Raw genomic sequence first — 16,649 nt, 5'->3', positions numbered from 1 at the left:
AGCATATATTTCAATACATTTTTCTGTTCCCAAAACTACAATATGTTATGAACACAGTGCACTATGTTTTATAGAGTTGAAGCTTTGCCAAAGTAAAACAAAAAATGGCGTTGTTTATAAGGTGTGCAAGGTCGAATTAAGTTTGTGCACATGCGCGCTTCACAGAGGAGGCGTTACCTAACGGATACATGGAAACGTATGCTACTACGCGCCAATAGAATCTCGCTAGCTCGTGATTGGCTTTGCCCCACGCCCTTGCTTGTTCTGCCCACTGTAATTGAGACAGATGAACTATCTTGGGTTAATTATAAATATCTTTGTTAGTGTGGCGAAAACCGGAAATGACAGAAACGCATTTACGTCATTTTCCTGCGCGGAGATTAGAACGCTGTGTGGTAATTGGCGGGAATCAAGACAAATAGACAGAAGCAAAGCTAGCTCGCTTGGTAAATTAAGTGAAGCGAGATACCGGTAAGTTGTTGGAATTGTAGAACGTATTATCTATCTATTGTACCTGGTGAAATATAAACCCAAAACTGTTCCGTAGTTACCAGTAGCACGGTAGTTAGCTAACGTTAGCTTGCCATAATAATGTTATTATGAAGGCAGTGTGTTAGTTAGTTCTTTTGCACAACTGTCAGAGATGTTCTCTTTGACCAACTAGATAATATAACCAAAGGGAGTACAGTACTAGCCAAGAAGATCATTTTGTTAACTCATAATATAGAGTTAACATATGCCTAATAGATGCCTTGCTTCATCTTCAAGAACCATGCAGTTCTACAGCAGAAGAAAGAAGTTGATTGGCAACTCTCAGACTGAGCAGCTGTATGGACATTGTCTTCAGTTCTATGGTCAGCCTCCCATCGAAAACATTTCTCTCTCGGAGTTTGAGACCTTCGCTGTGGACAGGCTGAAACGTAAGTTGTTTAGATACCTTAAGTTAGTTCTGCTTTACACGTGTATTGTTATGAACTAACTGGTAACACTTTAGTTGACACCCAGCGTCACAACACGGTATGACAGGACCATGAACATAATATCTCGTAACAGCTGACATAACTTATCATAACCTGCCATAATATGCTGATAACACTGTCATGACACATATTTGGACCTGTTGTGACATTGCATTATTTTATATCTGGTTACCTACATAAGTGTCAACCCCAAAACAAGGCAAAACATTACATTACACCATGGTCTATGTTATATAACTTAACATTTTCTGAAATTGACCATATTATCATTGTAATTGCGCACAAAATGTTAGACATGCATGCACCTACCCAAATGCTCGGTTGCTGATGACTGGGATGAATGCAGAAGAAGATTTTAGGAGCAGGACAAGACACCCTCTTTTTGACTGACTGACATATGGGCATGTACTTGATCTTGCTTCTATGATTATCATGCTGCTTGACAGTGTCCAAGTTTTAAAAAATTTGTTGAAGGAAAGTGATACAGGATTGTCATAATGCTTCATGAGTGTCAGTGTATTTTCTGCAAGTTATTTAAAATATGATTGGGGAAAAAAACTTGACTGTATCATTTTTTACAACAAAATACTTAGGAAACTTTCAAACGAAAGTAAACTTCTTGGCAGGGAAAAATGCATTTGAATAAATGTGGTTTTTGTAGGTGTCATTACAAGCCATAAAATAATAATATACAGTGTCACGACAGGTTGTCAGCTGTTATGACCGTGTTATGACGCTGGGTGTCAAGTAGTGTTACCACTAACTGGATACATTTGTCTGACTCCCCTTTTTATATACAAAACTAAAGTTGCATGGTGTTTTGATCTTGTGTTGTCATTCCAGTGTTGAAGACAGTTGAAAACCTTGGCGTGAGCTATGTGAAAACATCTGAACTATATACCAAGAAACTGGATGCAGAGTTCTCAAACTTGAACTTCCCCTACAAAATAGAGGCTGTGAGTACAAAATGATGAATTCCATAGTGCGTAGCTATTTAAAGTATTTAAAGAAGATACTAATAGTGAGAGCTGCCCCATTTTTTTTTTTTTTGTGGTCGGCCAAAAGTAATCAGTTCTTTTGTCCAATTGATTGGTAAACATAGTGTTTTTCCATACAGCCAACCTGTTTTTATCAAATCAACTACTGTATATACTGTATGAATTAAGCTTGTCTAATAAAAACAATACACAAATGACTCAAGAGGGAGCCAGAGATCAAGATAACCTGTCCCAACCATCTTCCTCCCGCTCCTACTGGCTTTCGCAGATTCTGCCGTTACTCTCCTGAAGTTGCCGGTAATAGGCTACACGAGGAGTCTGCAAACTTTCTCATGTGAAATGCGAATTTATCTTACTATTTCTACTGATCTGCGTGCCAGTTATGGTTTTCAAATGCACATTTTCATGCAACAGTTAAATAAGATTTTATAATAATGTTGTCAAATCTCAATCATTGTCATCTAAATGAAACAAAACTAAAAAAGTGACTTCTATTGCCATTGTAAGAATAGCCTATCAAGCCAACAAATAAAAATATTGCAGGTAGAAAATATCCTGCTAAAAATAAATATCCTATAAATCACATTGGCTACGCATGGCCTGTCTGCAACGAAATTTAAACATTGTATCAACTATTAACTTGGGTCCAGCCTGAAGCTCCTTGTAAGATTGTATAAAATATTCTGGACCCTCAGTTTCCGACACCAGTGAGCTTGGGACAGACAGCTGTAGGCTATTTGGAACGGGATAAAAATAAATCAGGTAGGCCTATTTTATGACGTTTCCACAGGATTAGAGCATGACATTTTTCCCTTTCATGCTGAGTGTGTGAAAGGGAGAGGCTGGAAAGATTTTTCAAATACATTGAGGAATTGTCATTCTTAATGGATGTAGAAACAGACTTGGTTTGCTTGCTGTTTGCGGTGAAGAAAACATTACTTTGAGAAGCTCCACAGCTCATTAGTGGTGGTGCTTCAACCCAATCAGAAATGCTATTAGATCTTCAAATGGGCACATTTATATGCCTTCATTGCACACATGCCAGGTAGCCTACAGCCCTACTTTTATGTGTAATCGGGTGCGTGTCCTTACCCATCTACTTGACTGGAGCTCTCCAAACAAAAGATGACAACTCAGATGACGACAAATGACAACTCAAATGGAATGAAATAAACCAACATTTGTTTTTTCACAAGTGTAACACTGCACTCTGCAAACAACGTGCCCACTCTGACAATGAGAACGGTAAAAGACTGGAATAATATACAATCCCAGTCAAAAGATTGACACACCTACTCATTCAAGGGTTATTTTTTCTAAACTATTTTCTACATTGTAGAATAGTGACGACAGCAAACTGAAATAACACATGGAATCATATACTAAACTGAAAACTTGTAAAACAAAGTATTTTACTGGATACTAAAATATTCTAAATATGAAATTACATAGTTTGTATTCTACAATGTAAAAATAAAGAAACCCTTGAATGAGGTGTCCAAACTTTTGACTGGTACTGTATATCGAATGCATTAAGACTTTACTGTAACCAAACAAGCATGTCTGATTAGATTAGGAAATAACAGTAAATCTACTATTGATATATAATTGGGAATTTAATACATTAACAATCAAACGCAAACCATTTACACAATGAGTGTGCACATATTGGTGGGAGAGCGCACGCTATAGATATGCACACAGTGCTTTTGAAAAGTATTCAGACCCCTTGACTTTTTCCACATTGTTACATTTGAGGCTGTAATGTATTAAACTGTTTTTTTCCCTCAATCTACAGCGAATACCCCAAAATGACAAAGCAAAAACAGGTTTAGTAATGTTGGCTAATTTATTAAAAATAAACATGACATTTACATACAGTTGTAGTTAGAAGTTTACAAACAGGTTTTAATGACTCCAACCTAAGTGTTTTTCAAACGCTCCACAAAATTCTTGTTAACAAACTATAGTTTTGGCAAGTCGGTTAGGACATCTACTTGACATGAGACAAGTCATTTTTCCAACAATTGTTTACAGAGCGATTATTTCACTTATAATTCACTATCATAATTCCAGTGTGTCAGAAGTTTACATACACTAAGATGACTGCCTTTAAATAGCTTGGAAAATTCCAGAAAATGATGTCATGGCTTTAGAAGCTTCTGCTAGGCTAATTGACATCATTTGAGTCAATTGGAGGTGTGCCTGTAGATGTATTTCAAGGCCTACCCTAACTCAGTGCCTCTTTGCTTCACATCATGGGAAAATCAAAAGAAATCAGCCAAGACCTCAGAAAAGCAATTGTAGACCTTTACAAGTCTGGTTATTCCTTGGGTGCAATTTCCAAATGCCTGAAGGTACCACATTAATCTGTACAAACAATAGTAAGCAAGTATAAACACCATGGGACCATGCAGCCGTCATACTGCTTAGGAAGGATACGCGTTCTGTCTCCTAGAGATGAACGTACTTTGGTGCGAAAAGTGCAAATCAATCCCAGAACAGCAGCAAAGGACCTTGTGAAGATGCTGGAGGAAACCGGTACAAAGGTATCTATATCCACAGTAAAACAAGTCCTATATCGACAACCTGAAAAGCTGCTCCAAAACCGCCATAAAAAAGCCAGACTACGGTTTGCAAGTGCATGTGGGGACAAAGATCGTACTCTTTGGACAAATGTCCTCTGGTCTGATGAAACAAAAATGGAACTGTTTGGCCATAATGACCATCGTTATGTTTGGAGGAAAAGGGGGAGGCTTGCAAGCCGAAGAACACCATCCCAACCGTGACACGGGGGTGGCAGCATCATGCTGTGGGAGTGCTTTGCTGCAGGAGGGACTGGTGCACTTCACAAAATAGATGGCATCATGAGGGAGGAAAATCATGTGGATATATTGAAGCAACATCAAGACATCAGTTTGGAAGTTAAAGCTTGGTCACAAATGGGTCTTCCAAATGGACAATGACCCCAAGCATACTTCCAAAGTTGTGGCAAAATGGCTTAAGGACAACACAGTCAAGGTATTGGAGTGGCCATCACAAAGCCCTAACCTCAATCCCATAAAAAGTGTGGGCAGAACTGAAAGTGTGTGCGAGCAAGGAGGCCTACAAACCTGACTTAGTTACACCAGCTTTGTCAGAATGGGCCAAAATTCACCCAATTCATTGTGGGAAGCTTGATGAAGGCTAGGTTTGACCCAAGTTAAACTATTTTTAAAGGCAATGCTACACTAATTGAGTATGAACTTCTGACCCGCTGGGAATGTGATGAAAGAAATAAAAGCTTAAATAAATCACTACTATTATTCTGGAATTTCACATTCTTAAAATAGTGGTGATCCTAACTGACCTAAGGCAGGGATTTTTTTTACTAGGATTAAATGTCAGGAATTGTGAAACTGAGTTTAAATGTATTTGGCTAAGGTGTGTAAACTTCCGACTTCAACAGTAAGTATTCAGACCCTTTACTCAGTATGACGCTACAAGCGTTTTCCCATTTCTTCTCTGCAGATCCTTCCTCTCAAGCTCTGTCAGGTTGGATGGGGAGCATCACTGCACAGCTATTTTCAGGTCTCTCCAGAGATGTTAGATCGGGTTCAAGTCCGGGCTCTGGCTGGGCCACTCAAGAATATTCAGAGACTTGTCCCGAAGCCACTCCTGCGTTTTCTTGGCTGTGTGCTTAGGGTCATTGTCCTGTTGTAATGTAAAACCTTTGTCCCAGTCTGAGTTCCTGAGCGCTCTGGAGCAGGATTTCATCAAAGATCTCTGTACTTTACTCCATTAATCTTTTCCTCGATCCTGACTAGTCTCCTAGTCCCTGCCACTGAAAAACATCCTCACAGCATGATGGTGCCACCACCATGCTTTACCGTAGTGATGGTGCCAGGTTTTCTCCAGACGTGATGCTTGGCATTCAGACCAAAGCATCTTGTTTCTCATGGTCTTTAGGTGCCTTTTAGAAAACTCCAAGAGGGCTGTCATGTGCGTTTTTGAGTAGTGGCTTCCGTCTGGCCACTCTACTATGTAGGCCCGATTGTTGGAGTACTGCAGAGATGGTTGTCGTTCTGGAAGGTTCGCTCATCTCCACAGAGGAACTCTAGAGCTCTGTCAGTGACCATTTGGTTCTTGGTCACCTCCCTGACCAAGGCCTTTCTCACCCGATCGCTCAGTTTGCCTGGGCGGCCCAGCTCTAGGAAGAGTCTTGTTGGTTCAAACTTCTTCCATTTAAGAATGATGGAGGCCACTCTGTTCTTAGGGACCATCAACGCTGCAGATTTTTTTGGGTACCATTCCCAGAGCTTTGCCTCGACACAATCCTGTCTCTGTGCTCTACGGACAATTCCTTCGACCTCATGGCTTGGTTTTTACTCTGACATGCACCATCAACTGTGGGGCTTTATATAGACACGTGTGCCTTTCCAAATCCTGTCCAATCAATTGAATTGACCACAGGTGGACTCCAATCAAAATGTAGAAACATCTCAAGGATGCTCAATGGAAACAGGATGCACCTGAGCTGTTCAGCAAAGGGTCTGAATAGTTATGTAAATAAGGTATTTCTGTTTTTTATTTGCAAAAATGTCTAAACCTGTTTTCGCTTTGTCATTATGGGGTTGTGTGTGTGGACTGCAGAGGGTAAAAAAAAAAAATATATATAATATATACACAGTGCCTTGCGAAAGTATTCGGCCCCCTTGAACTTTGCGACCTTTTGCCACATTTCAGGCTTCAAACATAAAGATATAAAACTGTATTTTTTTTGTGAAGAATCAACAACAAGTGGGACACAATCATGAAGTGGAACGACATTTATTGGATATTTCAAAACATTTTAACAAATCAAAAACTGAAAAATTGGGCGTGCAAAATTATTCAGCCCCTTTACTTTCAGTGCAGCAAACTCTCTCCAGAAGTTCAGTGAGGATCTCTGAATGATCCAATGTTGACCTATATGACTAATGATGATAAATACAATCCACCTGTGTGTAATCAAGTCTCCGTATAAATGCACCTGCACTGTGATAGTCTGAGGTCCGTTAAAAGCGCAGAGAGCATCATGAAGAACAAGGAACACACCAGGCAGGTCCGAGATACTGTTGTGAAGAAGTTTAAAGCCGGATTTGGATACAAAAAGATTTCCCAAGCTTTAAACATCCCAAGGAGCACTGTGCAAGCAATATTATTGAAATGGAAGGAGTATCAGACCACTGCAAATCTAGCAAGACTTGGCCGTCCCTCTAAACTTTCAGCTCATACAAGGAGAAGACTGATCAGAGATGCAGCCAAGAGGCACATGATCACTCTGGATGAACTGCAGAGATCTACAGCTGAGGTGGGACAACAATCAGTCGTATATTGCACAAATCTGGCCTTTATGGAAGAGTGGCAAGAAGAAAGCCATTTCTTAAAGATATCCATAAAAAGTGTCGTTTAAAGTTTGCCACAAGCCACCTGGGAGACACACCAAACATGTGGAAGAAGGTGCTCTGGTCAGATGAAACCAAAATTGAACTTTTTGGCAACAATGCAAAACGTTATGTTTGGCGTAAAAGCAACACAGCTGAACACACCATCCCCACTGTCAAACATGGTGGTGGCAGCATCATGGTTTGGGCCTGCTTTTCTTCAGCAGGGACAGGGAAGATGGTTAAAATTGATGGGAAGATGGATGGAGCCAAATACAGGACCATTCTGGAAGAAAACCTGATGGAGTCTGCAAAAGACCTGAGACTGGGACGGAGATTTGTCTTCCAACAAGACAATGATCCAAAACATAAAGCAAAATCTACAATGGAATGGTTCAAAAATAAACATATCCAGGTGTTAGAATGGCCAAGTCAAAGTCCAGACCTGAATCCAATCGAGAATCTGTGGAAAGAACTGAAAACTGCTGTTCACAAATGCTCTCCATCCAACCTCACTGAGCTCGAGCTGTTTGGCAAGGAGGAATGGGAAAAAATGTCAGTCTCTCGATGTTCAAAACTGATAGACATACCCCAAGCGACTTACAGCTGTAATCGCAGCAAAAGGTGGCGCTACAAAGTATTAGCTTAAGGGGGCTGAATGATTTTGCACGCCCAATTTTTCAGTTTTTGATTTGTTAAAAAAGTTTGAAATATCCAATAAATGTCGTTCCACTTCATGATTGTGTCCCACTTGTTGATTCTTCACAAAAAAAAATACAGTTTTATATCTTTATGTTTGAAGCCTGAAATGTGGCAAAAGGTCGATGTTCAAGGGGGCCGAATACTTTCGCAAGGCACTGTGTGTGTGTATGTATGTATGTATGTATATATATATATATATATATATATATATTCTAGAATAAGGCTGTAACGAAATGTGGGAAAAGGTCACGTGGTCTGACTACTTTCGGATGGCACTGTATATTTGCTTCTGCTCGGCTAAAAAAACATTTTGGTCGACCAAAAGCCTCGTGGTTAGAGCGTTGGACTAGTAACCGAAAGGTTGCAAGATCGAATCCCCGAGCTGACAAGGTCAAATCTGTCGTGCTGCCTCTGAACAAGGCAGTTAACCCACTGTTCCTAGGCCTTCATTGAAAATAAGAATTTGTTCTTAATTGACTTGCCTTGTTAAATAAAGGTCAAATGGAAAACACTGAATTGCTGGTGGTGATCAAGACCTTGATAATGATATTGAAATAGAGAATGCTTTCTGTTGATGTGCCGGTATGATTTCCTTTTAAGTCCACTAAGGATGACCGGAAACCTCAAACTGGGCCCAGTGAATATGAGAAGCGAAGAAAGGACCATATCTCCCACTTCATTCTCCGTCTTGCATACTGCCAAACGTAAGTGAAGTCTTTACAGCCTTTTCAATAAACCTGTAATGTCCCTTTCTCCAAATAGACTTATACCTAGAGGAGAGTGTATTCTACCTAATTATTTGTGATACCAAGTGATTCTCTTGCTTTGTAAATTGAACAAACAATAAGATGACTTTTTTTTAATCTTGCAGAGAAGATCTCAGACGGTGGTTTATCCAGCAAGAGATTGACCTCTTTCGTTATCGCTTCAATCACCTGCCTTCCAAAAACATACGAGAATTTCTGCAATACAATAATCTTCACTATCATACGGTGAGTCTGTTGTTGTGGAGGGAAATGCACATTTTACTTTTAAATGTGAGCAAAACAGCTCTGGCATCAATATGATGACGGGAATTGGCATAACCAAGTAATTGGTTCATCCCTGTCCACCATTGGTGTATGCACTGGTGCAACATTTTGATGTGCATGAAAAAATAAAGTATTGGGTGTAAACTTTGCTAAATATAAATTATCAGTAAATCTGGTCTTGATTCTGTTTGGACATATTTCTGGTAATATTTCAGACCTGTCAGTAGATGGCGCCGTCAGCTCACAGTAGTATACTTGTCAGAAAATGTCCTGTGTGGAGGGTTGTTTTTGCAATCGGGCTATTTGAAGTTGAATCTGGTTTTACTTCAAGGTGTGTTCCATAATATTTGTTGTGATAAATAAAAATTTGTGCAAGATAAATCGATTGAACTCAAGGAAGTAAATAGTACACATTTACAGTACTGTATAGAACATGCTCCTTTTCATTTAATTTGACCAGCATTGTTTATACTATTGCAATATGGCAACGAGGGAGGTGAAAAAGGCAAGCAAAAGTTGTTAATCACATACATGCCCAGAAGGGGATAGGTACAACATTTTCCCAAACAGTCCCTGGATCAGAGCACGTGACCAGTTGGAAATCCCGCTCATCACTCTTGGAGAGGTGCTCAATGTCCTGTCCTACCACTCCACTCACAGGAAAAAACTGCTGCTCCAAATTCGCTTCATTCATTAAAATCACAATTTAGCCACTGGGCCACTCTTGCCAGGCTGGGCAGAGTTGTTTTTTAAAAAATTCTATAGGTAGGCCTAAAGGTTTTTTTGGTAAAATAACCCAATCAAAACAGAAAGCTCCTTGAAAGTGGGAATATGCCCATTGGGACAAAATCAATGATGGCCTATTGTATAGATAATGGAACAAAAATGAACAAAATGTTTTAAAAGATCTGATTTTTTAGCTTATAAATACTTTGCTACAATGACAATTAGTCATCTACCCACCTCGTTCCTTTTTGTTAGCATGTGCATGGAGTAAGTACACAATCACGCTTTTGGGATACGTGTCTTTTCGCTACATCACCGCACCCTCTCTTGATCTTTGTAAGTCACCTTGATTTATCAAGGTATATTATAGGTATATTATATATTTATATTTAGAGACCTCCATGACAGTAGCTAAAGCAAGGGGCTATAGCTGCACACAAGTAGACTACAAATACATGCTGGGGGGGTTATGCCCTGAGCTTGTGACGTGAGCGCTATTGGAGCGGGCGAGAAGGCCAACCCTCCAGCCTTTGGGAATCACGATCCAGTCAAATTAGGCACGCTCCGCTCCTCGTTTCACTCACATACTCTGCCCTGGATAGAATTATTTGAGTGACAGGTGGTGACGTGTTTGTTATGGCCGCAGGTTCTACATGGGGAAGCCTTTCTTTGATAATGTCTTGGAGATGAGTGACAAGGTTCTAACTCCGTCTGCCCTTATGGTTGGCTGTATTTATCCACGTTTTTATTACAGTTACCAGGTTTCCAGCCAACCTTTTTATGCAAGTAAAGTACATGTCAGATGAAAGAAGAAAATCTGTCGCCAATTATGAAACGTAGCTATTGTTAAAGCCTGATATGTTGTGGTGATAAAGACATTGATGCATTCTGGGTCTTCAGTGTAAGATATCCCACAATGGCATTTATGCCAGACTGAAACAGGGAGGGACTATTATGAACTAAAGAATACAACCCAGCTCCCCATTCCCTCGCCTTACCACGTGTTTGCTGCTTACACTATTGATTGAAACCCATAGCAGTCAGATAGGTCATCAACAGCCCGAGGACACATTGTCTTTCATTTGTTTAGGCCTAAGAGGACATGATTGATGGGCAAGTGTACAGCGGTCTTCATCTCACTCCGGAGAAGAGAATGCAACAACACTACACTGCTAGGTAGCTATACTATCAAGTGTCAATATGCTTGTTTCTGTCACTGAAAGCCTTTTCCTAATCTCTAGATTAGTATTGATGAGAAGAAAAACCTGATGGACAAACTCGTCACCTCAAGCTTTGCTGTCAGTGGATCCACGGTTGACTGCCAAGACTTTTACAAAGTGAGTTAACAATTTTCCATTTTCTGCAAAGGTGAAATCCTCACGTGGTTAAATTCGAGAACATAAGTGCACCCTTGTGTTAAGATAATGAATATTCTATTGGGAGGCAAAACATCAGGATGAGCAAGTTATGTTGAATGTACATATACCCCCCCCCCCCCCCTTTCTGTTTTATTTCAAGGTCCCCTTCCAAGATGCGTTGGATCTGGTGAGAACCAGGAAGGTCTACCTGAATGGGGGCTATGTCTACATCCCTCACCAGGACATTGTCACCATCGTTCTCAACGACTTCCGTACAAGACTGTCCAAAGCACTTGCGGTAAGGCCCATTATTTGGCATAAACATTTTTAAATGCAACTGTGCCAGTTACTACATGGCATTTAACTTTGATGTAATGTGAAGACTATGACATGGGTTTAAATGTCATTTACTGTTTACAGATTCACAGCCTGACAAGCTTTTCATATAGGACTTTATGGATGTATTATTAGTAACTCCATATTATTCTTGGGATTACTCTGCCCATCATTTGAAGTCTTACATCCCTGGAGAATGGAGGGAGGGATATGTTTAAAACACTTAATATATCATTTATTGCAAATTGAGCACCATTTAAATAGAATTTTCCTCCAATGGTTAATGATACATTTGGCAAGGCTTGTATTTACTGCAGGCTAATCCTTCTCAGCAGGTGGAGGAGGGCTCCACCAATGATGCCAAAATCGATAGGAATAACGCAGTAAATTAAACGGTGCGTTTGTAGTGCTCAAAAATACCATTATCACACTAGCTCACAGGGGAAAATGGATCTGAAATGTCTAAGTGGATATCTAGCCCTGTGTTATGAAGCACATTTGAAATGTCAATCCTTTCTCTGAATAGTAGAAGATGGCAGTCTGAATAAAATATTTGGTACAGTAAATGTAAGCAGCAGTATAGTACATCATTATGAATGAAATACAGACAGTTGAATTTACATACACTTAGGTTGGAGTCATTAAAACCCGTTTTTCAAACACTCCACAAATTTCTTGTTAACAAACTATAGTTTTGGCAAGTTGGTTAGGACATCTACTTTGTGCATGACACAAGTCATTTTTCCAACAATTGTTTGCAGACAGATTATTTCACATCATTCACTGTATCACAATTCCATTGGGTCAGAAGTTTACGTACCCTTAGTTGACTGTGCCTTGAAACAGCTTAGAACATTCCAGAAAATTATGTCATGGCTTTAGAAGCTTCTGCTAGGCTAATTTACATCATTTGAGTCAATTGGAGGTGTACCTGTGGCTGTATTTCAAGGCCTACCTTCAAACTCCGTGCCTCTTTGCTTGACAACATGGGAAAATAAAAAAAATCATCCAATACCTCAGAAAAATAATTGTAGACCTCCACATGTCTGGTTCATCCTTGGGAGCAATTTCCAAATGCCTGAAGGTACCACGTTCATCTGTGCAAACAGTAGTACGTAAGTATAAACACCATGGGACCATGCAGCCATCATACCGCTCAGGAAGGAGACACATTCTGTCTCCTAGAGATGAAAGTACTTTGGTGCGAAAAGTGCAAATCAATCCCAGAACAACAGCAAAGGACCTTGTGAAGATGCTGGCGGAAACAGGTACAAAAGTATCTCTATCCACAGTAAAACGAGTCCTATATCGACATAACCTGAAAGGCCGCTCAGCAAGGAAGAAGCCACTGCTCCAAAACCTCCATGAAAAAGCCAGACCGGTTTGCAACTGCACATGGGGACAAAGGTCATACTTTTTGGAGAAATGTCCTCTGGTCTGATAAAACAAAAATAGAACTGTTTGGCCATAATGACCATCGTTATGTTTGGAGGAAAAAGGGGGAGGCTTGCAAGCAGAAGAACACCATCCCAACCGTGAAGCACGGGGGTGGCAGCATCATGTTGTGGAGGTGCTTTACTGCAGGAGGGACTGGTGCACTTCACAAAATAGATGGCATCATGAGGGAGGAAAATCATGTGGATATATTGAAGCAACATCTCAAGACATCAGTCTGGAAGTTAAAGCTTGGTAGCAAATGGGTCTTCCAAATGGACAATGACCCCAAGCATACTTCCAAAGTTGTGGCAAAATGGCTTAAGGACAACAAAGTCAAGGTATTGGAGTGGCCATCACAAAGCCCTGACCTCAATCCCATAGAGAATGTGTGGGCAGAACTGGAAAAGGTGTGTGTGTGTGAGCAAGGAGGCCTTCAAACCTGACTCAGTTACACCAGCTCTGTCAGGAGGAATGGGCCAAAATTCACCCAATTTATTGTGGGAAGCTTGTTGTAGGCTATCCGCAACGCTTGACCCAAGTTAAACAATTTAAAGTCAATGCTACCAAATACTAATTGAGTATGTAAACTTCTGACCCACTGGGAATGTGATGAAATAAAAGCTGAAATAAATCAACCTTTACCAGTATTCTGACATTTCCCATTTTTAAAATAAACTTGTGATCCTAATTGACCTATGACAGTGAATTTTTACTTGGATTAAATGTCAGGAATTGTTTAACTCAGTTTTAAATGTATTTGGCAAAGGTGTATGTAAACTTCCGACTTCAACTATCTTAACATGGTATGTTTTGAAGACAATGGTCAGCATGCTTTGGCTAAATGACAATTACTGCATTTAGTATGAATATTTTTAGCATTAAGTGCTATTGTGCTTGTTTGATATAGCCATGTTTGATATAGCCTGTCTTACAGCACGTCTTTGGACAAAACAGAATTCCATTAAAAAGGTCAAGGGCTTTTGGACAGACCGTCTGGTCAGTCATACATGCATATACAAAGCAATCTAGATGTCTGCAGCGTGTTGTAATTTGCCTGCAATGGAGTAATTACCTGCTTGCATGTCAGTGAGCAGTGAGTGGGATGTCTGATGAGAAGATGATTGTGGGAGAGATTGGGAGGAAGTGAGACTAGATTGCTTTTTCCGGCTGACAGGAGTAGGCGGGAAAGATGATCGTTTCTTGAACGGATGACAACGTACACTTGTGTAGGAGTTGTAGGTCATTCCTGCAAACCTTCTTCCTCACCCTCCACGGATCAGGCTGAGGTTAAAACCAAGCTGAGATCAGAGATGCTCTGAGGTTGGCCCTTTAGAAAGCAGAAGCACTGTTTTTAAGGCTAGATGGCAAGGCTTTTCTCCCAAAGATTGATAACAGAATACAGCCTAGTCCTCTGATGGAGCCTCATTCCTCTTGAAATATGTCATTTATATTATTGTTCTTATGTAGGCTACAGGTGTAGTAGGCCCTAATTGGCCATTTAGAAGTTGCTGTTGAGGTAATATGGATATGCCCCAGGGACTTCTGTGAGAGATGGTTTATTAAAAGGAAATGTAAAAAAAATGGTCATATGTCCTCTCCGCCACCCCAACATAAACATATGTGAAAATGGAGCGTTAATATGTTTTGTGGGAAAAAGATAGAGGAAGATGAGTGTTTCCAATGACATCATCAACCAATTGTCGGCAATGCCTACTCGTAATTGGTTGAAGTCACATGATGCACACTGATGTCATTGGAAACACTTATCTTTCCCTCTTCCCCCCACAAAACATAGAAACGCACCTTTTTCTTTTGTTGATGTTGGGTGGAGATGATGAATATGAAGTAGTATTTTTTTTTTTTTAATTCCTTTAAGTGGGAAAGTGATATGATTACTTACACCAGGGGTGTCAAACTCATTCCACGGAGGGCTGAGTGTCTGTGGGTTTTTCCTTTAAATTAAGACCTAAACAACCAGATGAGGGGAGTTCCTTACTAATTAGTGACCTTAATTTATCAATCAAGTGCAAGAGGGAAGTGAACCCGTAAATGGAAATGTTTACATATGAAATGTTTAATTACTTTTTAACTTTAATATGGTCTTAATGGTCAATACTTTGTATTTATGTACCTTTTTTTATATATATTGTTGAGTTGTAGCTCACAGGTAAATACGAACTGATTATAGGAATTTGTTAATTGTACCTGTGGGTCACATAAAAATAAATGGTAGCCTAAATGTCTGACAGAGCATAGCACTTTTATCTCCACCCAACTATTCTCATTCCATTGTCAGAGACGCAACAGATTTGTATCCATTGCAACATGTTCCGCACCAAAAACATTAGCTTACCTGTGTTGCTAGGTGACAGCTCCGTAGTGAAATGCCCTTTTCCCTCATGAACTTCTGAATGACTTGTAGACTTTCTATCTCGGAGAACAGAAATAATGCTGTGGACCAGACACGTGTGTGTGTGTGTGTGTGTATAAGCTGTCATGTCACGTCGTAGCGACAGTCTCTATTAGTTATCCATAGAACCAGAATAGTAGAACTAGTTACGTCTGAGATTTGATAATTCTGTTGAAAGGTTGTTTTTCTGAATATTCTCCTCAACCCCATGATAACGAACTTCAATATTGACAAAAAATAAGAGTTGAGTGGTTCTCCAATCCTTAACCCATAACCTCTGGTAATGGGGTTTAGTAAATCCGTCCCCCTCTTACTGTGTGTAGTAGTGTATGTTTGCATGGAGTGGGTGTACCAGAGTGGAGTTGTCTGTCTGTGTGCAGGCAGTACTATATGGCATACTGGAGGGCTGACTAGAGGCAGTTCTACTTTAGAGGAGTCGAGTGGAAAAATACACTGGGGTTGCACACACTGCCATTTTATTTCACTTTGTGAAACATGGTGCACATTTTGTTTATCTGGATATAGTTTTTATTTGTATCCAACATTAGCAGATTGCTATTACAGGTATTGGCCAGGCTACATGACCAATGTTCTATTCCAAGTTAGAGAGAAATCTTGCTATGACGATTTTCCTATGCTTGGCTTTGATTCATGTTTCCCATTTATGTGATCTATAATAGTGTTGCACAGTATACCGAAACGTTTCGATACTAGAACATGAAGAAACGTTTGGTACTCAATTTTTGTTACTTTCGAGAATGTCACACGGATCAAGCCTGTCTATCAGCGCAGCCGACCCTTTTATTATAGCGCCAACCTTGACTGCTCCACTTACTCATTGCTAGCCTGCACTGGGAGTCTGGATAATGTTAGCTCCCAACTCATGCTGCACAGAAGTTAACACACTTGAATAATGTAATGCGGCATGTAGAAATGTTGAAACTGTTGATTACTGTTTGCAACTTCGCAAAACAATGTCCATACAGGCTAGAACACCTTACAATGCAAGAAGATACCGGTAGCCTACAAAGATGGAAGCTATCTTTGCTTGCTGGCTAAAGCTAACATCAATTCAATACCCTACTACTTTGTTTATAATGTGTAAAATATGCTGACTTCAAAGGTGATTGTCACAACTTTTCATTAAATTATTTGGTCTCGCTTATGTATCCAAAAATATGATCTATTGCCTCAACGAACTGACTGCTCCAATGGACCGCCCCCTCGCGCCTTATGAATGACGTCATTACTGATTTTAAAGAGACA

General features: G+C 40.0%; 1 protein-coding gene across 1 annotated transcript in view; it reads left to right on the top strand.

The window, feature by feature from the left end:
- The first annotated feature begins 319 nt into the window (after positions 1-319).
- prim2 (DNA primase subunit 2) overlaps positions 320-16,649 on the top strand; it is a 104,899-nt gene continuing 88,569 nt past the window's right edge. The window contains exons 1-7 of the mRNA XM_021580908.3: positions 320-471; positions 769-920; positions 1,824-1,936; positions 8,686-8,789; positions 8,957-9,077; positions 11,084-11,179; positions 11,361-11,498. Coding sequence (XP_021436583.3) covers positions 773-920; positions 1,824-1,936; positions 8,686-8,789; positions 8,957-9,077; positions 11,084-11,179; positions 11,361-11,498 — 720 coding nt within the window. The 5' untranslated portion in view covers positions 320-471; positions 769-772. The remainder of the gene's footprint in view (positions 472-768; positions 921-1,823; positions 1,937-8,685; positions 8,790-8,956; positions 9,078-11,083; positions 11,180-11,360; positions 11,499-16,649) is intronic.

This window comes from Oncorhynchus mykiss, chromosome 23, assembly GCF_057628025.1.
Source record: "Oncorhynchus mykiss isolate SJ-2025 chromosome 23, ASM5762802v1, whole genome shotgun sequence".
NCBI lineage: Eukaryota > Metazoa > Chordata > Actinopteri > Salmoniformes > Salmonidae > Oncorhynchus > Oncorhynchus mykiss.
The sequence above is the reverse complement of the archived record's forward strand: the minus strand, read 5'-3'. Positions and strand labels throughout refer to the sequence as shown.